General features: G+C 37.7%; 1 protein-coding gene across 3 annotated transcripts in view; it reads left to right on the plus strand.

The window, feature by feature from the left end:
* The window catches only part of NTRK3 (neurotrophic receptor tyrosine kinase 3), a 3,522,805-nt gene that overhangs the window by 1,338,795 nt on the left and 2,158,100 nt on the right, over nt 1-25,910 (plus strand). For all 3 annotated transcript variants that reach the window (XM_044078359.1, XM_044078358.1, XM_044078360.1), the window contains exon 6: nt 11,784-11,941. In XM_044078359.1, coding sequence (XP_043934294.1) covers nt 11,784-11,941 — 158 coding nt within the window. The remainder of the gene's footprint in view (nt 1-11,783; nt 11,942-25,910) is intronic.

Here is a 25,910-nt window from a genome sequence, read left to right on the forward strand (position 1 = left end):
CTTTGACACTGTCTCCCATCCTCTTCTCCTGGCCAAACTAACTAACCTTAATTTCTTTTCTCCTACTATTTCCTGGTTCTCAAGCTACCTCTCAAACTGCCAACAATCAGTCAAATGTCTCTCTGCTCAATCCCCCCCCCCCCCACTGTGGAAATGGAAATCCCCCAAAGACCTATCCTTGGTCCTCCACTCTTTAATATGTTCACTAATCTGTTACACACCTCTTGCTCCCAGTCATCACTTGTGTAATACGCTGATGACTATACTGCCATCACCATTGCAGACAATACATCATACCTCCACTCTACTACACAAGCATCATTTAATACCATAGAGACATGGCTCAGTGACAGCAAATTAATTCTAAACCCAAAGAAATCTAAGCTCTTACTCTTTCTCCCTAAGAACCTCTCTAATCTCAAACCTGCTTTTACTATTCAATCTCGCAACAACACAATCATCACTGTAGAACCTAGCACAAAACCACTAGGAGTCATAATAGATGATCAGCTTAAATTTGATGTACATGTCACAAACTGTATTAAAAAGACACACCAGAAACTCAGACACCTTTACCGCAACAAGAAATTCTTAACCAACAGGTCCAAAATAACTCTCTCTCATGCATTTCTTCTTCCTACTCTATTATACAGCTATCAGTTATTCACAAATCTGAACCCCACACTCACCAAATTAAAAACTACCTATAATAAGGTGGCCAGATTCTCTGCAAACCAAACCTATAAGTTTCACCACTGCATATCTCTTAAACAACTAGACTGGCTAGAATTTCCCAACTTCCTCAAACTTCATCAGCTACAACTTATCCACTCCAGTCTATATTTGCCCTCCTTCTGTTGTAGCCTTACTTCAATTATATCCATATACTCTCCTGCTAGACCACTTTGCAGCTAAAACCAAGACCTGCTGCACATTTATAAACCTAAGACCAAAACAGACTGTATACTCTATAATTAGAAACCTGCCACATCCTGGAACAAACTACCCCTAGAAATTAGGTCATTTAACCACCCTAAACAATTCAAAACTGCCACTGGTGAAAACCTAAAGAAAACCTGGTGTTGCCACTGCACTCATCCTGCCTGACCCTCTTTCTCCTTAGTATCCAACACCCCTCTCTCTCCTCTGCTCATCTTACCAATACCCTCTCTTTTCTGCCCGTCTAACCTACACCCTGCCAATACTTCCTTTCACACCCCATCTTCCTTGTCTAATTTTCTACCTGCACTGTCCTCTAGCAGCTTCCTTTTATCTATTCTTTTCCAATCCCAACCTCCCTTCTTTCATCTTTCCTCTTCAGTATTTTTTTCTCCTATTTCTCTCCATATTACTTAATGGTAATTTACTATAAACACATGCTATTCTGCTGATTTTTTAGACTATCCTTGTCACCTGCTACTGTTTCTCCTCTTTTATCTCTCACCAGTTCATACCATGTTTATTATCACAAACCCCTTATTTATACCTCTGATCACATATCTTAAGCTTATTCTGTGCTGGTTTACTGAGTCCATCCAAGATGTGCATTTCCTTTTAAAACTGTTTTGCCTCACATTAGTGCTTTTTGGTTTCTCTACATCACTTCTCTACCATTGCAAATATTGTATGGATGTTTTTGAAAATTTTTGTGTACTCCTGAATGTATAATTCTTTTTTATGTGTATGTAACTGAAATGTATTTTTAAGTTTTTGTATCTGATGTATAGTTTTATCTCATTGTGGAGCTTTTCTCCCCGGGTCTCTGCTGAAAATGAGCCACTAGCTCAGCCAGACAAACCCGTCAATAAATATAAAATAATTAAATAAAAATAAATAAATATAAATAATTAAACCTTAGCAGCTTTAATATTTAATATAATAGAAATGGAAATACTATCATTAATGCCAGGCAAAAGAGTAGCATTGAGCCTAAGCTGCCAGCATAATTCTTTGTAATACAGGGTAACATCTAAATCCCCATTTAAAGGTGTCACAAAAACCCCATCGATGGAATAAAATTCACCTCCTAAAGCTTAATTATTTATATGCTATTATTTTATTTTATTTTATTACAAGGCAATAGTCCACAGTTTTTCTTATACTGGTCTTTATTTACGTTTTGGCCAGTTTTATCCTTATTTATTTATGCCTCATTATTATGCTCAGTGGAATGCCTTAGTTTAGTGTTAAAGCAGTTTGATTAGTGTTTCAGTGTTACCATGGTAGTTGATTAATTGCATTCTTTGATTGACATATTACTTCTGGGTGCATGTATATATCGCAGTGCTTTTAGATTTCTAACACTCTGAAGAAGTTTTTATTTTAAGACGAAAGCACTCAGGTGTGTTCCTTGCAAATAAAAGCCTTTTGTTTGTATTCTTTGGCGACTTTTATTTTTATTTTATGACTTGCTCTTGACAAAACCAAACTGGGTTGGATCCCATCACTGAATGCTTCCTTTGTCATTGTTTATTATTTCCATGATAATTCCTTTCATGGCCTTGCACACAAGACTAATGAAACGTGTGGGTCAGTAGTTACCCTGGTGTGTACATGGCTTGACCATGTGTACATGCGCAGAGAGATGACAGTTGCAGCCATCCATTCAGTTGCCACAAAGGCTGTCTGGAGACTATGGTTAAATAATGATTCCAGTGGTACTGATCAGTCACTTTTCATGCTAAGGAGGAATCCTGGGATATTACTGGGGTCCAGAGATACAGTGTTCCTGACCTTGGAAAGTGCACTGAGGATCTCTTCCCTTGTAATAGATGGCGGAGTTATAGTTGAGGGTATATCCAGAAGGGTGCCTTGGAGCAGTGAGGGAGCATAAAATTGGAGGTAAATTTATTGGCCAGAAGATTTGCTATATCTTCCATATCAGTACATTTGCAAATTGATAAGCACATTGTTGTATATTGCTTTTGAGGTTGCTGATATAGCTGAAGAAAGCCTACTCTTGGCCTGTTAGGCTATTTTTACAAACATAGCTTTGATAGACTTGAAGCCCAGTAATTGTCTGGGGAGTTTCCACCTTGCTACACATTGCATTTCCAAATGTTTGCAATGCTTTTCTTTATTTATTTATACAGCAGTTGATGCTGGGATTCCACCAGAGTGGCTTGCTTGTTTTTTGAGTTTGTCATGTGTTTTTTTGTGGATACGTACAGCTGTTTCTGTGAAGCTATTAACATGATTGTACAGGGTTTCCTTCAACAAGTCTGCATTGGAAGCAGTGTTTTCAAGGATTTAGGATCCTGGAATTCTGCCAAGGTGTCACTTAATAATACAAAGTGACTCTGTTATTACTCAGCCTGGTGAGTGGGACATCTGTGTATCTCACAATAGAGTCTCCTATAACCCAAATATTGGGTTGTGTGGCTGTATGCCTTACAGACATAGAAGCTGAGACATTCTGAGATGCGACTTCACGTATTTTGGTGAGTATTGCTTTGGTAGACTGCATTTAAGGTTTCTGAGAATACTTATTGTGAGTGCAACATTTGTGAGGTCTCTGAGATTTAGGAAGATTGCTTTTAAAACCCTTGTCATTTGTTGATCTATGTGTCTGATCCATACTTTGTGTGGTGAGTTTAGTGTGTATGTTCCTGACAACCAGTTTGACATTGTAAGTTCTTGTATGTGAGATCCGAGCCTCCAGTGACATTGTGTAACTACATCTCTCATACACTATATTGATTTGTTTAATAATTAAGTGGTCGTCAGTAGACATGAGACAATTGCTACATTGCCTCCAAGGTGGCTTCATAGACAGTAAAGTAGTGTATAGCCATTGTTACAGCTCCTTATTAACTGATCTGAAAGAGGATAGTAGAAGAGGCATTTTCAGCTGTCTGGGGTGCTGTAAGATTATAGACTACAATCAAAACTACCTAAGACTAAACTCATGTGAGACAGAGGTGCTCCTCAATGTGTAAACTACTTGCTCTTTATGCAGCTAAGTAATGAGGACATTTCAGTATTTTATAGAAAATTTCAGACCTAAGTGCTCGCATTTAAATGCAACCACTTTATAGAGAAACATGAAGTCTCAGAACAAATGAAATAATCCTCTGTCCAGTCACAAAAGCACACTTTCTGGTTTCAAACCATGATTCCCAGCACAGATGATGCCTGTCTACCCTTTCCTGCCAGAAGAGTGTAGACCAAAATCTCCTTACACTGTAAGAGGTCACCCAGAGGGCAGTAGATAACCAAGTTATAACAATAAACCAACGAAGTGCAAAAACTCACAGGCAAAAAGTCAAAAGCACTTATAAATAGGCCAAGTTCCAAAATGGTGTTTTGAACTGATATACATAAGTTCAGACAGTTATCACTGGGTGTTTTTCATCTCCATAGACACAGAAACTCTTGCCTTTACAAAAGATAATCTAATCTTATAATATTAAATTGCCCATCTGCTTCTGCAAAGGAGTTACCTTTGATTTACAACATACTTTCAAATCATCATATGGAGAGAGGCAGGCAAAAAGGCACATTGATTTATCCTAGGCCTTAGCTTTGTTAGACCTTTGATTGCATGCTAAAAGCAACAAGAACAAAAAAAAAATAAATATATATATATATATATATATATATATATATATATATATATATATATATATATATATATATATATATATATATATATATATATATATGGATCTACCTGACTTGGTCGACAGTTCATATGGTCGACAGTCATTTGGTCGACAGTTCATTTGGTCGACAAGCAGATTTGCCCCCTTCCCCAATGTTGTGCAACCCTGGAGTTGATATATATAGTTAGGGGGGGGGGGGTGAAGCCCCCCACCTTAAATGCTTGTCGATCAAATGAACTGTCGACCAAATAAACTTTCGACCATATGAACTGTCGACCAAGTCAGGTAGATCCATACATATATATATATATATATATATATATATATATGTGTGTTTTCTATCAAATTGTGGAATGGCACTTAAACTGGAATGGATGAATGTGTCTTTTCCTGTTTCCATAATGCCATTCTGAAAATGTCTGAATGCACTTTAGCAATTTAGCAAATTTTCACTAATGTGCATTCACTGTTCTGATAACAGATCATACTACAGGGGGGATCAGGAAATTTTTCCATTTCCTCACTGTAGTGTGATCTCAAAGTTGGAATATATAATTTGCTGGAGGTGTGGGGGGTGCAGGGGCAGTGCTTCCCTGCAAAACTGTAAATACGTGTGCTGTAGTCATGCAATTCATATGGCAGCTTCAGCACAAATGCCTGAGGGTCTGACATCACCTCCTGACATTCCTAATTTGGACAAATGTGGAAGTCGAGGAGATGATTTTCGACATTCCATACAAGTGACATTGACAAATTCAGAATATCAGTTTGATCAAGTAAGTAGAGTTTTGGTTTTGATTTTCAACTTTGTGATAGTAAACTATGTTTAAGGTGGAGGTGGGATTACATCAAGGATCAGCTCTGAGCCCTTTCTTATTTGCAATGGTGATGGACAGGTTGACAGATGAGATCAGACAGGAGTTCCCGTGGACTATGATGTTTGCAGATGACATTGTGATCTGTAGTGAGAGTAGGGAACAGGTGGAGGAGAGCCTGGGGAGATGTAGATATGCTCTAGAGAGAAGAGGAATGAAGGTCAGCAGGACTAAGACAGAATATATGTGTGTGAATGAGAGGAAGGATAGAGGAATGGTGAGGATGCAAGGAGTAGAGTTGGCGAAGGTGGATGAGTTTAAATACTTGGGGACAATAGTTCAGAGTAACGGTGAGTGTGGAAGAGAGGTGGAGAAGACAGTACAGGCAGGATGGAGTGGGTGGAGAAGAGTGTCAGGAGTGATTTGTGACAGACAAGTACCTGTAAGAGTGAAAGGGAAGGTCTACAAGAGGGTAGTGAGACCAGCTATGTTATATGGGTTGGAGATAGTGGCACTGACAATAAGGCAGGAGTTTAAGTTGGATGTGGCAGAATTAAAGATGTTAAGATTTGCGCTGCGTGTGATGAGGGTGGACAGGATTAGGAATAAGTATATTAGAGGGTCAGCCCAGGTTGGAAGGTTGGAGACAAAGCCAGAGAGGCAAGATTACTTTGGTTTGGGCATGTGCTGAGGAGGGATGCTGAGTATATTGGGAAAAAGATGCTAAGGATGAAGCTACCAAGTAACAGGAAAAGAGGAAGGCCTAAGATAAGGTTTATGGATGTGGTGAGAGAGGACATGCAGGTGGCTGGTGGGACACAGCAAGATGCAGAGGACAGGAAGAAATGGAAACAGGTGATCTGCCCCTAACGGGAAGAGCCAAAAGAAGATGATGATATATATATATATATATATATATATATATATATATATATATATACTTTTTTTTATTTATTTTCCCAATATCCCAGTGCGGGAGTTAAAAGGCAATTTTGGTTCATCTAGTTTTCTGCTCATCTTAGAAATCAGTTCATACTGTTTTTTTTTTCTATTACATTAAAGGCCTGGCTGATTTTGCACCATGAATGAGAAAAGACAGGGTGAACTGAAGTCTTTGGAAATCTTGGTTGGGGCATGTTTTACTTAAGAGCTGTTGACTAGGACAGATGCACAAACAATTAAAACAGTACTTGTCTGAGGTGAAAGATAATGTAAAACAGATCCATGACTAAATACATTTTCTTATTTAATAAATGTGATAGATCCTATTTTTATTCTTGGTTTATAATTATTTTATGAATGTGTGGAACCTACTTATTTTATTTATATTCATTTATTTCAGTTTGAAAACTAAGTGAACTGGTCAACAAAACGATTTCAGACATGACTCAGACACCACTGGGCAAGACACAAACTGTAAATTATACAGATAAAAATGAATACACAATGTTCATAGGTTCATAGGTTCATAGGTTGATACTAGGCTATCTGCTCTAGGGCATTTATAAGCCTAGCCAGAGTGTGTTTGGCTTTCGCCACCCTTTTAGATTAGTTGACTGTGCCTCTGTATAGTAGGTCACAGAAGGTAGCCCTTTTAAGGTTAGTTTACTGTACCTCTGTCAAGCAGGGACACAGAAGAGATCCCAGGGGTAAACTTACGATCTCCCATCCACTCGTCAAGATTTCTCTTGAAGAGGGTCAGTGAGGGGCTCTGCCTAACATGGATTGGGATTTTGTTCCAGAGTTAGGGGAGCCTCTGGGATATGAATCTGTCCCTCCAGCATGTCCTATTTATTTCTGTGCTGAAGTTCAAGTCCCTGGAGCATGTAGCTCTAAGGGATTTGGATTTCCTGAGGTGAAGCATGTCCATTAATTCTGGGTTGGACATGGCTTTATACGTCAGACACAGATCGCCTCTGAGTAGGCGGTAAGCGACTGAGTAGAGCTGGAGTTTCTTTAGCCGAACTGCATAGGGCATCTATTTGAGCCCCTTGATCCTCTTGGTGAGATACTTTTGGGGTCTTTCCATTTGCTGAAGGTGTCAGGTAAGGTACATCCCAAACGGGGCATTGTACTCAATTATGGGCCTGATAAGTGATGAGTAGAGGGGCACAATGACCTCTTTTGATCTAGATGTGAACCCTTTTGGGATAAGGTGGGCTATATAGAAGGTCTTTCTAACCACTTTGGCAACGTGATTGTCAAAGGAGAGATTGCTATCTACTTGGGTCCCCAAGTCCCTAATTACTTCTTCTGTACTTAATGGATTACCACCTATGTGGTAATTTGTGGGCACTTTGTTTTTCCCAAAGGGGATGGCTATGCACTTTTTGGCATTTAGCTTTAGGCCATGGCTCTGGCACCAGTTATCCATCTCTGTGAGACCCTTTTGGAGGATACTTGTGTCAGCCAGAGAGTCGATTACAGCACCCAGTTGGCAGTCATCTGTGAACTTGGTCAGCCATAGTCCACCCATGTTAGCCTGTACCTCGGAGAAATATATACGTAAAAAGAGAGGTCCCAGGACTGAGCCTTGTGGGGCACCACTTGTAACTGATTTAGAGACTGACATGGCACCTGCTATTTTGACCATGTGGGTTCTATCCCTGAGCCAGTTTGCAACCCATCTTGTGACATAGGGGTTGATATTTAAGCTGGTGAGCTTATTTATGATGCCCGAGTGGGGTATGGCGTCGAAGGCTTTTGCGAGGTCCATGTAGGCTGTTTGGACTACCTTCCTTTCATCTATGGCTTTGGTAACTGTCTCAAAGAAGTCGACCAGGTTCAAGAGGCAAGATCTGCCCTTAACAATGCCGAATTTGGTAGGATCCAGTGTCTGGAGGTTCCCAATGTCTTTGTTTATGATTTTCATGATGACACGCTCCATAGCTTTGCAGACCAGGCTAGTCAGGCTTATAGGTGATAGTTTTCGGGGTCTGTTGTGGCACCACCTTTGTGGAGTGGGACCACTGTTGCTGTACGCCATTCCTTGGGTACATATCCTGTAGTAAGGCTGAGATTGAACAGTGACTTTATATGAGGGTTTAGTTCTTCTTGGAGCTCGTGTAAGACGCAGCCCGGGACACCATCTGGTCCCATTGATGCTGTGTTTTTTGCTTTGGAGAGGGCCGCTCTCACTTGTGCATCTGTGATCTCAGGAAGGCTACACTCTGTTGGGATAGACATTTGCTCTTTTGGGGGGGGAAGGGGGAGAGAAGTTTGCACTGAACCTTTCTTCCAGGATGTTGGCAATGTCTGTGGGTTCAGTGTATTTTTTGTCATTTTGCACTAACTCAGAGCATATCTGGGAGTTGCCTCCCAGGTTTCTGACATAACTAAAGAAGGCCTTGTGATTATCTTTAGTGTCTTGTGCAATTTTTCTTTCGAAGCTGGCCTTAGATGATTTTATGAGGGATCGTAGTTTCTTGCTAGTACTGATCAGTGATGCCTTCCCTTTTTGGGATTTTGCTCTGTCATGTAGTAGCTTTCTCCTTCTGTTGTATAGCTTATTTATGGCCGGGGTCCACCAGACAGGTCTCCTGCCTTTGTAGGAGTGAGTCTTGGTTTTATTTGGGATAGCATACTCCATGCATTCCTGTAGGTGTCCATAGATTGCTCTTGTAAAGGATTCTGCATTTTGGGCCGTATTTTCCACTGGCCCGGGGGCTTTGAAGGATTCCACCTCAGTTTTGAGAAGTGTGAAGTTTGCTTTTGAGAAGTTCTTCACCGTGGTTTCCTTCGCTATGGGTGGGGATGGGATATGGATGTCCAGTGAGATTTGTTCATGGTCTGATCTTACCAATGAGGGATATACCTCTGGTGTGGAACATAGAGACCCCATGTTAGTGATGACCAGATCCAATATGTTTTCCCCTCTTGTGCGAGTGGTGACCAGTTGTTCCGTAGCATTTGAGTTTATAAATTCTAGGAACTGTTGGGCGAGGGTGTTTGGGCTTGAGTAGTTTTCCCAATCGATGTTTGGCTAGTTGAAGTCACCCAATATAATAGTGTTTGGAGAGACCTTCATATTCTCCAGTGTTCTTAGGAAAGCTGAGTGAGGTTCCTGTGTTTGGGAGGGTGGTCTTTAGCAGGCTACAAACTTAAAGGCAGCTTTTCCCACTGTTAGTTGCACACGAATGGTCTTCGATGCTTCGTGAAGTGCCAATAACCTGGAGGTGTGGGTATCTTTGAAAAATATGGATACTCCCCCTCCTTTTGTGGTTCGGTCCGAGTTTTGGGGCCAGAAGGCATGGTATGAAGTATAACCTGTTAGTGCTGGGGTGCTCTCAGGAGCCTTGAACCAGGTTTCTGTTACTGCACAGATATCGATATTCTCCATACTGAGGAGAGTCTCGATTGCGTGCATTTGAGGTTTAGACTTCTGGTGTTGAGCAACATTACCCTTAGTTTTTTTTTCTTTGTATTGTCTACGGGGGTGGGTTTGTCTTTTGAGCCTTGCCTAAAAAGGGCACTATGGGGGAGGCAAGAGATTTTGCCAGTATTTGAAAACCCAGGGGTGACAGGTGCAAGCCATCCCTAGCAAAGCAACGTGGCTTGTCGAGCATGTCATCCCAGGCTGACAGACACTGGATCCCCTTCGAATGACACCAATACTTTAGCCAATTGTTAAAATTGATCATTTTGTCTTTATACTGTGGCATCATTCTTGGTGAGGGTAAGATGCTACTCAAGATCAGGGTCATACCGGCCTGGGCTACATGATAAAAGAGCTCCTGTATGTCTTTTTTCATGTAGTCCAGGGAGGTACGTCTCAGGTCATTCACACCAGCATGGACAATGACGGAGTCATATATCTACTTGCTTTGGAGTGACCTGAGTGCTTGTGTTATGTGGTGGATCCTGGCACCCGACAGGCAGCTTACAGTAACCTTCTCCTTGTTCAGCCTGGTGAGTGAGACGTCAGTGTGTCTGACAATAGAGTCACCTATTACAAGTGTATTAGGTGTGTTGTTTAGCCTTAACAGCTGTGACTGTGTGGCACACTGACTTTGTAAGCTATGTGCTACGTGGATATTGTTTCGTGGCAAGTGTTGCTTGGATGTCTGCTTTGGAGGTCTCTGCTGCTTAGGCAGATTTTTATTTAGAGCCTCCGAGTATGTTTTTGTTTGTTTATGTGTTTGCTTTGCTGATGCTATAGGTCTATGTGAGACTGGATTTGTGGTGTGTGTGGTTACCTTCCCCTCCTAACAGGCTGTGCCAGTACTGGGTTGAGAGAGCTTAACCTCCAGTTTGGCTATATAGTTGCATCTCTCACATATATTTGAGCTTGCTCGGATTAGGAGAGGGTGGTCTGTATACATAAGGCAGTTGTAACATTGCCTCAAGATTCCCAGTTTCACCCGCTGGACTGGAGAGTAAACTCGAAACTGACCTTTGGACATGCCTGAATAATATAGGGAACTAATTATTGACTGATCAGAAAGAACCAATAGGGAGCAAGTGCTTAGAAGGAGTAAAAGAGGATGTAGTGCTTTAGTTTGTGTTTACCTATGGGATTACTTATACGAGCAAGTGCAGGGCTTTAGAATGAAAATAGATTGCTTAATTAGAGATTTAGAGCAGTTCTAAGGGAAAAAGTGAACAGCAGACTTTGTGGAGCCGGGAATAGTTTAAACCTGTTTAAGCGGCGCTACCCAACGCTGCTCTGTGCGCAATGCACATGGTACAGTAACAAAGTAAAGACAATTATTTTATTATATTTACAATTACTCATTTTCAGTATATAAATTGATAGACATTCAACCCGTGGTTATTTGTTAAAAGTATATCTTTACAAAAAAGATGCGACTATAGAGTGAGTTTCAAGGAGTAGCCACTGCCATGGAAGCAAGAGCTTTGGTTTTGTTAAACAGTTGTTCTTTTAATTTGTTTCTAAATAATTGATCTTTCTGTAGGTAGCCAATTAGAAACTGCCTAGGCTAGCTCAGAAATAGTTATTTCTCCTGTGGAGGTTTATAAATGAGGTCTAATGAGGGTAATGCTATCTTCTTGGTTGTCTCAAAGTGCGTAATTAGCTACTTGATTTGATTATTATTTTTTTTTTTTTTTGTCGGGATGGCAGTGTCCCATTTTTAACAGCTTGTAGATTTGACAGCTAAGTAGAACTATGGCTCTGTTATTTAGAGGTAGCCAATTACATAACTGTGGAAGTTGGCAGTGAAGAGATTTGGGTTCTGCAAGAAGAACGAATAAGCAAATTATGTGTATAATAGTTGGTATTTCAGATGTGTTTGAGTTTTATGTAAATGAGACAGTGGACTTCAGCAAAGATTTTGCATCTGAGGTGTTAACAAATATGTTAGAATACATACTGATTCATGATATCTTTATTTATGACCTACAGGACACTAGAAAATAATCCTTTCAACTGCAGCTGTGAAATCCGCTGGATCCAACTTTGGCAAGCAAGAGGAGAGGCTGGTCTGGAAAACCAACAGTTAAACTGCACTACACCTGAATCTAAAACCATCCAACTGGCAGCCATGAACATTTCACAGTGTGGTAAGCACAATCTTATGTATTTGTTTATTTATTTACTATGTTTTATTTTACTTTTTTTATTTCATTTTATTTATTGGAGGGGTCTAGGCCAACAGTTCAAAGGCAAACTGTGTTGCTGCCATTTTGAATGAAGTATATTGTTTAACATGGCAGTGACTTATATTTAAAACATGAACAAACACCAGATATCCTCATGCAAGAGCTGTACTCAGCCAAACCTACCTCTCAAACAATTAACTCTGAGGCCACTGTACCATGGGTGGTATGGAGACATTCCTGATTGTAGTGACCTCAGTGTAGGAACTGTGCTTTTAATACATGAGCTGAAGTCATAATTGCCATAATTCAGGCATGTTTTTCTGCTAGTTAGATTACTCATTCCAGACAGTCTTAAATGAGCTGCAAATTAAAGATGGCTAAAATGTATTAAGCATGCAGATTGCATGTTCACATTTTGTAATCAAACTACCACACTATTGTGAAGGAGACATTCTTTACTGATTATCTTGTAAAAAGGTAGGTTTTCACTTTTGAACAGAGATCACATCTGATGAACTTGAAAACTTGATTATACTAGTGTCAGGTGCTCACACAAATTAACTTGTTGACTTGTCTTTTGTATTACTATTAACTGGTATTCATCTGCCTCCCTATCATTTAACAACTTCTTTCTTAATACAGCAAGACATTATATATTCATTTTATATCTGCTTGCCTGCACTGAATAAGTATGTCTCAGTAGTAATTACAATATTTGCAGTGATTTGCAAGACATTCTAAGCTAGTGCAGTAGTGTAGAAAGGTGTAATTGTTTTAGCTTTAGGTTGCAGAGAATATTAACTGCAAAAGGGCATCCTTATTACATTCATTATTTGAAGTATGCTTGGTGAGTTATAATTCACAGTTGTCAAAAAAAGATGTCTATGATAAGATGAGCTGTGCTGAAACCAAAAAACAATGTCTTAAAAAAGACTGCACATTTCTGGGTTTTAAAACTTGCTTTATTTACTGACATTACATTTTTAAGAAAGGGAGTCTTCCAACTTTTGAAGAGTCACTTATAATTATCTCTGTCTCTGTGATTACTTCATCTGCTTGCAGTTTTTGATTTAATTTGAGAAAGGAAATGTATTCTTGACAAATCTGTTTCCAATCCCCACTATAAGATTCCTTACTTGTTCATATTTTTGCTTGACATACAGAATGGATCAAGTATTAAAAGTACAATTCTTTGGTAACTTTCAGAAAAGAGTGAAATGTCCATGCTTAAAGATGTATGCTACATGTGACATTTATGTTACAAATTATATAGTATCAAAAGTCATGGTTACTGTTATTTCTGATAGAATAGGATACATCTGCAATAAATCTCACATGATAATGGTTCTGGGCAACTTTTCCAATGTGAAATTGCAGGACTTGCGACTTTTCAAAATGATTACTTTTGATATCAAAGCTATAAAAACATCTTTCATGATATAGAAAGACCTCCTTTCAGTTCATGAGGGTGTTCACGTTACCTTCCACTGTATCTGGAAGAAAAGAACATTCCACTCATTATAATGACCACAGAGTGTTGATAGTGCCCCTCCCCCCACGCACACACACACGCACACGCGTGCGTGCACGCACACTCAAAAGCACTTGTTGGGACATGCAAACACAAATATGCGCACACAGACATACAGACACACAGACACACACATAAACACACACATGCATAAAAAACACACATATGCATGTAAGAACTAGCAGGCACACACGCACACAAATATACAAAAAGCAGTAAGTGTGCCTGTGTCCGATGAATAGTGTTTTGAACTATTTTTGGATCATTTGTATATCTTACTTCCTTTCTGGAATTGGGTGCCATCTTCCTTGGTGTAGTACTTTGTTTTGTGTTTCTCAGTTACTTACATATATATCAGCTTACATTGACAAAATAAATGTTTATAACCACATAACTGAATACAACAGTACACTACAAAAATGACTAATGTCCCAAATAACCAAGTCACAATTTTAGCAACACTAATAAATATAAATAAATAAAACATGCAATCTAAACCAAAACATTTGATTTTGCAGGGGTTGTTCTTTACCATGCACATCTTACAAACCTAAATGCATCCACTCCAAAACACAACTGCCTTAGGAAAAGCGCGTATTCCTTTACCCGTACCATGATCTTGCAGATAGCCATCCTACATAATCATGCCTCTCAATCTCTTAGTGCAAAGTCCAGGACAAAGCCAAAAATAATCTGGAGATAAAAGCTAATCAATGGTAGCTGGCCAGACTAACTAGTTTTCCGTTAGCATGCATTTCATGAATGTTATACCACTGATTGCTAACTGTAATCCTAAACAATTATCTAGAAAATTAAACATTTTACAAAAAACATGCAAAAAAATATGTGGCAAAAATTTAGACATTCAGTTAAATTTTATATATTTCACATGAATGACCACAGCTAAACACCATTACTTTGCTGCAGTTTTCATACCTGTGATTTGCTTTCATGCCCGTGCCTCGGACAACAGAACAAAATGTGGCCTGAAAGGTTCTTTTCTAGTTTGGAACATTGTAGAGCAATCTTATACTTTTGATCATAGCAGGGATCTTAATTGCTTTTCAGACAGGTTAGGAAATATTGCAGAGCAAGTGATCCCCTTATCGAATGCAGACAAACAATGTTTTATTTATTATTTGTTTACTGGGAAAATCCAACTTGGAACAAAGCTAATTTTCAGCAGAGGCCTGTGGAGAAACACTCCAGACACGTCTTTGTAATGTGAGAGGAAATCAGAACACCCAAAGGAAACCCACACAGATGCAGGGAAGACATGCAGATGCCACACAGAAGGCACCCAAACCCAAATTCAAAGAATTGAACAGGAAAACCTCTTGCTGTGAGGTGACAATGCAAACGCTGCACCAATGCACCATCCTGTATTTATTTATTTATTTTACATTTCTTCATCGGGTTTGTCCATTTGAGCTGATAGCCCTTTTTCAGTGAAGGCCTGGGGAGAAAAGCTTCACAAATTACAATAACATTTTAAATGAAAATAGAACTATAAACAAAACATTAACATTTTCAAGTTGGAATATTAAAATCATAAAAGTTATTTACAGAGATTAAGTTGACATCTAACTTAAGATATGTCCTGAAACAATATGCAAAGTTTGTAAGTACAGCCAAAGTAGTTACAGTTAGTGAAGATCATACAGGTAGTATATAAGTAGAAATATTTTTAAGATTGAGTGACAGGTAATTTCCTAAATAAAATGGCTAAAAGAGCTAACACATGACAGAAATAAAACCAAAGAGGGGCAGACAGTAAGCTACGTAGGAGAGGAAGACAGTTTATGAAGGGTGAGTACCAGTGGCAGCTGGTGAATTCAAATCAAAGGGGAGCTGTAGGATACAGCTGAATGGGTGTGGTCAGCTAGAAAGGGGTGTGGCCAACTAGAAAGGGGTGAAGCTATGTTACAGAAATACTCATTAACTCGCTAATTATTTTACATTCATCTTAAAATACAGACAAACAAGTATTACAGTTTTGCAATGATATAACTACAACAGTAAACAGCAGGACAATTTCTTTAATTCACACCCAGCCTCAATTCCCAGTGTCTACCCTACCCACAGTACCTGATTTGATCTTGTGAGATAAAAACAAAAACAACAAAAAAAGACAATACTGTCATTAAGGTGAGTATTCTTTTTTCCACATAAACAACACTCTGTTCAGAGTTGATGGGTGATCTTCACTCAAATGTGCATTAGTCTTGCAAAGCAAGCTAGAACTGTAGTCATTCCATTTGCACATAAGCATTGCCTTAAGCCAACTACCTACCCAGAGAATCTGCTTTGAGCCTACAAGGTTTAAAATAATGAAAATAAAAGACCACAGTTACATTAATGTGTTTCTTTCACATCACATAGCCAAGAGCTTGCATGGGATCTTACTTCATATCACCCATACACACTTTACAAATGCAAAAATAGAGTTTGTTTCAAACACTAAACATTGATAAGCCTTCCTAATTTATCCTGACTAACCCTGCAAAAAATACTAGGTTAAAAAAAAAGATGTAATTCAAAACAGCTCTCCAGAACACACTGCATATCTGGTATCTCTTTGACTCCTGCCATGGTATTATATTACAAAAAAAAAAGAAAATCATCAACAGCCCCAAAACACATTGCCTCCAGTGTTAAAAACTCTGTGTGCATACTGTTTTATGCTTTACTTCTACAATGATTATAGATATTTGGATTTAATTTATAATTTTTATTTCAAATTTTATAGCATAAACACTGAAAGACATTTGCTAAACAAAGCAATACAGTCTTACAGTGAAAACAGACTTAGCATTAAAACTTCACTTCCTTTGAATCTCATTCATTGAAACAGCACTGAAGCCCACATTCAAAGAAAATGCATTTAGCCAGTGGCGGGTTAAGTTTACCTATGGGCTTCTTTCAAAGTATAGTCCCCTTGTACACATTTAGGACCATGCAAAAGTTCTTTGATTCACCTTCCTGATTTATTCAATTATAAAATATATAAATTAAATTATATTCCTTGCATAATACAGCAGCACTTGTTAGGCCACATTTTAAATTTATAGTTTTGAACATTTTTCCAGTAAACAATGAAACAAAACATATGAACCACTAATAACAAAGCTGCCCACTTCAGAACATTTCAACCATAAAAGACCACTCAGACTTCTGTCATTACAATCTACCAATATCAGTCAATATGCACAATCTCTGGAGAAGTCAAAGTCATCTGAATAATTCCACATTAAAGAAATCTGAATCTAATGAAGAAGTTGCTACTACAAAACTACTTTATATTTCAGTGTTCTACAAATTCAGTGCCTGCTTCCCTTGAAGAATAACATCACACTGATGCCTTCTCTTTTTAATCTTGACTGCTTTTACAGCAGTCTAGATTTACAGAAATTACTATTTATTTAATCTGGAACTTGCCGAGCATGCGCAGTTTGAGTTCCGCGACTTCAGCGAGTCAGTCAAACTCGCAGCTAAGTATAGTATATGAGTAAGTACAGCAGTATTATACAGAAATAAATATTTTATATATTTTTTTAATTTTATTTTTTCTTTCTTTTCTAGTTTAAATATTTTAATGAGAGACAGTGATGAGATCTATAGTTTTGATTTGCAGCAAATCTGGCCACTTTGTTATAGGTAGTTTCTAGCTTAGTTAGGAGAGAGGTTTGGAGGTTAGTGAGGATCTGAGAGCTGCACAATGGACTTGATAGGAGACAGGAATGAGAGGGAGAGACTTTAGCTTTGTTGGAGAGGAACTTTTTATTTCTATATAAGATGCCAAGTTTTTAATGGGTTTTCTTAATACAATTATTAACATGCAAATCAAATTTCAATTAATGATCTATCATGACCCCTAGAAGTTTTATGTTGGGTTCAACTATGATAGGTGTTTTATTTAGAAAATGGATAGCAAAAGTGGATTTAAGGTGATTTAGGTTTTTGGCAAGAAAAAGTAAGAGTTTGTTTCTTTTTTTTTTTTTTTTAGGATTCAGAATTAGTTGATTATTAGAGAACCAGGTTTCAAAAGAGTTGAAGGATTTCTGAGTAATAGAATTGAAGTCATAGAGGGTGTCTACAGTGGTGATGACTGTAGACGTATCTGCATATTGGATGAGTGATGACCGAGGGCAGGAGGTATAGAGTAGATTAGTAAAGATATTGGAGTGGTGGACCAAGAATAGATCCTTGGGGAGCACCCATTTTGATAGGGAGAGGAGCGGAGAGAGCAGAGAGCCATTTTACTGATTGTAGTCAATCTGTGAGGTAACTAGCAAACCAGGCAATGGTAGAAGTAGAGAAGTTAAGGTTAGTGAGTTTGCCAGAAGAAAGGAGTGTGAAACTGTATCAAATGCTTTAGAGAGATCTAGGAATAAACATGACACTAGTTAATTGTTATCTCTGGCCAGATAAATTGTGTTGATAAAGGATAGTGGGGCAGTAGTGGTGCTATGTTTTGGAAGAAAGACATGTTGTGTTGGCGTGAGCAGATTTTTTTTGAAGTGTTCCATGACTTGCTTATGCATGAATTTTTCTAATGTTTTTGAGAGAGGTAACAGGATGGCTATGGGTCTGAAACTGAAGACTTCTAAAGTTACTTCCTTTGTGTATGGGTAGAGTATAGAATTCTATATAGAAATTAAAAAAAATGACAATGGGGTAATGGGATGCATGTGTGGCATATGATACCAGTCCCTCTATTTACCAAAGGCCTTTTAATTATATTGCTGTGTTTCTGAGTATATCACTTTTGCTGAAAGGACAATTTTGTGAAACTTCCTGAACAGTTCGACCTTCTAATGTCAAGTAACTATGGAACTGAAATTCTTCTGACAGTGACCAGAAATGGTGTGTCCAGTGTGAAATGGTTACAGACTGGGAATATATCTGCATGTGAGCTTCCGTGCAATAAAATTTGAAAGGGAGAATGATAAATTCTTGAATAGAGGGGGAATCGTGCCTAATGTAAAATATGTGGAGATGTCTAGCTTTGAAAACGATAAAGACATTCCGAAAATGAAATCCTGCTTTATGTGAACTCACATTTTAAACTTCATCAAGCCTAGCTTAATAAAGGTCTTTCTTTAATTAACTGCATCATAACATTTCATAAAATGCTTACTTTGACCCCGAAGCTAGTAATACCTTATATGTCTTCCAGACTCAAGGTTACAAAAGACATCATAAGAAGTTACAAGGCATTAGCCTGTGATTTATAATAGCCATTCCCAATCTACAGCCATACAGCTCAGTTGATATGATCATTTAGCACATTTTTATGAAGAACAGAACTTAAGTAGCATTCACAAGAAATAACTCTGATTTATTAGTTACAATGCAGTTTGAATGTGTCGGTGCATTGTCCTTTTAGAGTTTCATTATCTTATGTGTAAGGAAGTGACCATACACCACACAAGAGATCTGAAATACACACACACACACACACACACACACACACACACACACACACACATATATTTTTTATATACAGGAAAGATAAATTGATAGCTTTTATATATATATATATATATATATATATATATATATATATATATATATATATATATATGTATACAGAGTACTTCAAAAACAAACAAGTTGGAGGAGGGAGCAAGCTCATTTAACCCATTAAACAGAATGAGATGTAATGTGACTCAACAATTTTTTCATTCAATGTCATAGTATTTGGTAAAAGACTATGAGAACATCTGCACTGCTAAGATATATATGAGTATGTACAAGTGTGTGTGTGTGTGTGTGTGTGTGTGTGTATATATATATATATATATATATATATTTTTGCATTTCGCTTACTTTGTGTTCGCATTTATGTGAACTCGTAGACATACGTTCGAACATTTTCCGATCAGCCATCTACCAACCGACCAAATGCGTGCATACCATATATATATATATATATATATATATATATATATATATATATATATATACACACACACACACACACACACACACACACGTGTGTGTGTGTGTGTGTGTATAGACAGGTAGATATAAAATGTATTTATTTTTGTGGGTAAATAAGTGTGTGCCTATATGCATATGTTTGTGCATGTGCATTAGCAAGTCTGCAAGCAGAGATGGAACATAGAAATATGTTTCATCATCTTTATGTTATCCCATTGTTGATCTCTGACTTGCAGTGATGATCTGCATGTAAATTTGTGTTGCCACTTATTAGATGCCTTAGTACCTGTGAATTTTTGCATCGTTTAACATTCCTGTCATAACTGTATATCACGAAGAATACTCTGAGTAGAACAACAATATTGTTCACTGACTATTTCAGTGACTTTTTGGGATGATTTGCCCCTCTTCAAACAATTTTCCTGAAGAATTGTGTATACCCAATTCAGAACTATTTGATATTTGTGAAATATAATTTTCTGTCTGTGTTTGTATTCATTAATATTTCTATTTTTTCCTTACATTTATTTAATAGTTATAATTTTTAATTTCTGATGGCGTATACCATGATTTCCCAAATATAGCAGGCAAATGTAAAAACATGAATGTATAGTTACATTTGCTGTAATCCATTGCAGCCAGTTTATTTTAGCTGAGTTAAGAAACATTGAAATTATTTATTTATTTTTTATTTATTGTTTTCATAATATTGCAGTCTTTGTATACTTTCAGGAAGAGTTGTGTAAAACAGACCAAATAAAATGAGTATTTGTAACTGATCTGTTACCATATGACAGTTGCAAATACCTGTCTACAATAATATGCCATGTTATTCTTATTACTGGATGTCTGATACACATTTCTTATTACTGAATTATTTCTTTCCAGTTAGTGACTGCCAACAAGCCTTGTCTAGTCAGTGAGTACATATCGCCAGGGACTATAAACAGATTATGCTACTTGTCGAGACTAAGAGTGATTGTCCTAGATGTCTTCCTCCATATTGCCCTTGGTGTCATATTACAACAGTTCAGTATTCATTACCGAAACAACATGCAGATTTCCCTTTTCTGATGTAGGTGACTCATGCAAGCATGAGCCAGGTGTACATAACAGGCCAACAGTAAGTCACAAGCTTTGTAGTATAACAATAATAGCAGCTGATCTCAACCAAGTGGCTACAGTTCCTATGAGTATTAGGCTATTGTAATGGCTTGTCCGTATTGGTAAGTGCATCCTAGGTGGTGGCATGTACCATCATTCCACTGGTGTTCTGCAATCACAGAAGTCATCTTCCCCATTCTTACTGTACTGTCATAGACACAGTTGGATTATATGTGTGTATGAAGTATGTGTACTGTATGGCACTTATATGTAACACAACTCACATTTAAAATGCTGCATAACCAGCTTTGTCTTTGTACTTCTTCCACTACCCCCCACACCTTTTTAAGTGTTGTCACATGTGTGGAATGCACCCCCTCATACTCCCCAAACTTATATATACAAACACCAGGGTCACATCAACTCAATGAAGGAGGTTATTTCACCTGAAATGGGCATCACTGCTAGCACAACTCACTAACAGTGATTTCCTATGGAAAAGCACCGATCCTTATAGGGTTGAATTTTGGGCAAATCATACAAATCATACTCTAGAATTCAGTCTTGAGTCACCCTTAGATTATCCATTTGTGCAACTTGGTTACTCAAGGTACATTTTAGGTAGCAGGTGCATTTCTGGATAATAAGTGGGTTTCCTTTCTTCAGTCTCTGTTGCAAGGAATGATTACTGACAGTTCTCATTCATACAGCCAATGTTTCTGACATGTCAGGAGTGATTTGTCATGAATACTGGCTATGGTGCTCTACTTTAGCAATCATTTGAGAAAAAAATGGGAAAGTGTTCATTCGGTACAGTTTCTGATGTGCCTGCATGTTTCTCTACACTAATAAGCATGCCAGAAGATTTTGTATTGTTTGCTATTCATGCTGCCAATGATTTATGTACCACATCTGTACAGCTGTTCTGTTTCTTAAACAGGACTCCTGATTTTTTTGGTTTTCGAATACTTAAGATACAAAAAATAAATAAATAAATACATATATATATATATATATATATATATATATATATATATATATATATATATTTATATATCTATAGATTCACTTTATATGCTCGAAATCCTGAAATATTGAATTTCAAAATCTCGAGCCCATAAAGTGGAAAGGCTAAAACATCAAACACCCAGAAGCGCGAAATTCAAAATTGCGACTTCTATACTACACACACAGCACACATATACAAAGACATGCACCTTTCTCCCCACAAACAAATGCACATACCAATCCTATGTGATCCCAATTGTATGTGCTCCCCTGCACTCCCCCATGTGGGAGGCTGCACCCCCCCACCCCCCTACTTAAATATACTAACTCCAAGCTCGCACTACATACACAAACACATGAAACATCACCACACAAGCTACAACTCCTTCGCACACACACCACAGTAACAAAACACACTAACACACACTACATCCCCTACCAAAAACCCTTAAAACAAACACTTACCTGAATCTATGAACACAGCACAATACCAGAACCGCTAATTCAACATCTCTGAAATGTGGAATTTTGAATTTTGCACTTCTGGGTGTTTACTGTTTTGCCTTTCACTTTATGGGCTCAAAATTCTGAAATTTGATATTTCAGGATTTCTAGCTTATAAAGTGTTTCCACATATATATATATATATATATATATATATATATATATATATATATATATATATATATTAATCACATAAAACACACACACACACACACACACACACACACACACACACACACACACACACACACACACACATACCACACACACACAGCTGGATAGATAAATGGACAGACAGACACAGGCAGATAGAGAAAGGTGGGGCAAAAAGAATGTTAAGCAAATGTGATCCCTTGTGCAAAAATGTGAATAGGGGTTGTAGATGGATAGATGGGACATATCAGATGTGGAATGTATTCACTTAGTCATGTAAATAAATGACAGTATATGTATTTATTGTTCTTTTTTCATGTTTCAACTTCCGTAGTGCCACAATTTTCATCAATAGCGTTAATACTGACTCACTGACTCCTTTCACAATAATAATACATAACAGCTGTGCTTTTATATCAGTCTCGTACTTCTCATTCAGCTTTTGTTCCCTGCTTTTTAGGCTTGTATGTTTTTGTAGAGTCTTACAAATAATATGCACAATTCAGAAATGTGATCTTAAAAAAATCTTAATTAGTGCAAATGTACTTTAAAAAGTTGTATTTTATAGGGAGCAAGGTCCTTCTGCACCCCCAATGAAGGGGCTCCTCAACCAATTTACTTAAATATACTAAATCCATTTTTGTACAACCATGAAGAATGAGAAAAACAAACACTGCAAATCATTGGTGGTGTAAAAACAAAAGTGTACCAACAGTGATTGTCTGTAGACTTATACAGTTTTCTTTGAATTGTGATTCAGTGAGTGCAATTTCAATGAAATAAGTTTATGATTCAGTGAAATGTGATTCAGAGAATGCACTGTTAATGTTCTATCTAAGTGTGCGTAAATGAGTGTGTGTGTGTGTGTGTGTGTGTGTGTGTGTGTGTGTGTGTGTGTGTGTGTGTGTGTGTGTATGTCTACATGTGTGTGTGTGTGTTTGCTTGTACTAACTCTGTTCAGCAGCACTGAGCAAAGAAACACACCTGGTTAACATGTTAGCTCATAGGAATGAGTACCACCCTCATTGCCCTGTTAAATGAATGAGTCACACTGGTAAAGAATTTGAAACTCACTGAAAATGAACATTTTGTATTAAATTTCATTAAGATGTAGGTGATATTAACAGGATATACTTGACCTCATTTCTGGCTTGTAGCAGGAATTTCAGTAATTTTAGTTTATTTGTTTTTACATCTATCTGTCTATCTATCTATCTATCTATCTATCTATCTATCTATCTATCTATCTATCTATCTATCTATCTATTTTCTTATGATATTATTGGCCTTTATTATATAAAAAAATGGAAACAGCACCCCCATATATCTCTCTCTGTCTTTTTGTCAGTGTGGGAGTTTCAGTGGTTCTAGATATTTGGGTTTAGGTCTGACTTCTAGTGATGGTCATTTGGAGCTTATATTCTTCCCAGTTCTTTGTCTGTGGCTTCTCCAGTTATTAATATTTCTTCCAGAATATCCCATTTGAACAGATTATCTTGAAAATAAAGTACTTCTCTACACATTATTTTATTTATTTATCCATCCATTGGTGAATAGGTTGCCCCACTATGATAGCCACCACTTTTCACGGTAAGCCAGAGGTGATATTTATATTACTATGTGTCACTTGTCTAGTCAGAATAAAATAGACGAGTCTTTGTGGGTTCTGTTCACGCAGCTTTATTATTTAGAAACATATCAGGATTGAGACTTAATAATTTTAAATTATATAAACTTATAGACAAAGTAGCTATTATGCTCACACATGCTCACTCTCTGGCTGCACTCACAAAATGGCATTGAAGCTAGCACTTGCTGGCTATTTATATGCACGTGTCGACCTTGAAACACTTCTTAAAGGTTCAACATACACACACTGTTCTACATCCACCCTCTTTGAGAAATAAGTTATGCAGTGTTGACTACATTAATTGACATGCATTCAATACAAATAATTCTTTGTCATGCAATTATACAGAACTAAATACATATAAGCAAGGGTCTATATTATAACTGGGAAAGCCCGTTTCAGCGAATACATAAACATCGACACATATTGCGCGAACTGCAAAAACACACGAATGTCCTAAACCGCGAAATTCAAAATCTCGAATTGGCATAGTTGGTCCTTCTGCGGTATAGCTCTGTAAGATAAGTGTGTGATAGTTACGGATCTTAGGGTTAGGGTGTGGGTTAAGGTAAGTGCATAGATAGTAATGTATGTAAGGTTTAGTGTAGGGTTAGAAGTAAGGTTTTGGTCAGTGTATGTATGTGGTTTATTTATTTTGTTTGGGTAGGTAGTATGTAGCAAGCGGTGGGGTTGGCCAACTATGCCGGTTCAAGATTTTGAATTTCGCGGTTTAGGGCATTCGGTGTATTCATGGCTCGTGCAATATGTGTCAACATTTATGTATTTGCTGAAACGGGCTTTCTTGGTTATGATATAGACCCATAAACAATTATGTCCAGGTCGCTCTGTATTTCACACTAGGTCTTTAAATACAACCAAATCATGTGACATAGAAATTAAAATTAGGTCTAGCAACTGGGAATGTCTCTGCTGAATATTTGACTTTAGGGACATCAGGAACATCATCAGGAGTGGAAGAAGAATTTAAGGCACATTCTGCAACAGAAACATTGCCTGGATTTCTCTGAGATCTAGAGTCTGTATCACAGGAACAGTGATGCGATATGGTACAGGAGGAAGATGTCTGTGGTTTCTCCTGTACTCCACACCTTCAGCTTCTACAAAGTAGAATCTTAGCTCGCTACATATACCTTTTACTTTACCAATCTGGTAAATAACTTTCACCATTTGTATATTCACTGTCTCTCCTTCTTTCAATGGACGAAGAAATCTGCTCAATTTATCATAGCTGGACTTCTGGAAAGAACGCTTTCTGAATAGTTGAGCTTTAATTATCTTGCTGTTCTTAGCTTTAGGCTTCAACAAACTGGAACTAATAGGCAATGTTGTTCTGGTTTGCCTAGATGAAGTCTCTGAGCAGGCAAGCTAAGTATATTGTCACGGGGTATGTTTCTGAGACTGAGTAAATTTAAAAAGACATTGGTATTATCATGCTTTGACCTTTCAAGTAATTGCTTTGCACTCTTTACTGCACATTCAGCTAGTACATTTGACTGTTGATATTCTGGACTACTAATAATGTGTACAAAGTCCTATTCTTTTGCAAATTTCTGAAATTTCTGAAACAACTAACTGGTAAATTGGGTACCATTGTCAGAAATAACTTTGTGTGGACTACCATGGCCTGCGAAATGATGTTTCAACTTAGTAATAACAGCAGTGGACATTAGGTTAGGTAGTAAATCAATCCCAAACCAGTTTGAATAAGAGTCTACCAACACTAAGTATTGCTGATTGTTCCACTTGACTATATCAGTGGCTACTGGTCACCAAGGTAGTTCAGGAACTTGACTTAAATGAAGTGATTATTTTTGCAAATGTGGTGTAGTACTATTGCATACTAAACAAGAAGAAAGTACTTTATCAATGTCTTTTACTAGAGAAGGCCAAAATACTAGCTCTCTTGATCCTCTTTTGGTAGAGTCGGAAGCTGGGTGACCATGATGCAAAATGTGGATATATTCATGTTGTAAGGAAGCAGGAAAAACAATTTTAGGACCTTTCAAAATAATGCCATCTTCCATCAACCTCTC

This window comes from Protopterus annectens, chromosome 7.part0 (assembly GCF_019279795.1).
Source record: "Protopterus annectens isolate FY-2018-M chromosome 7.part0, PAN1.0, whole genome shotgun sequence".
Lineage (NCBI taxonomy): Eukaryota > Metazoa > Chordata > Ceratodontiformes > Protopteridae > Protopterus > Protopterus annectens.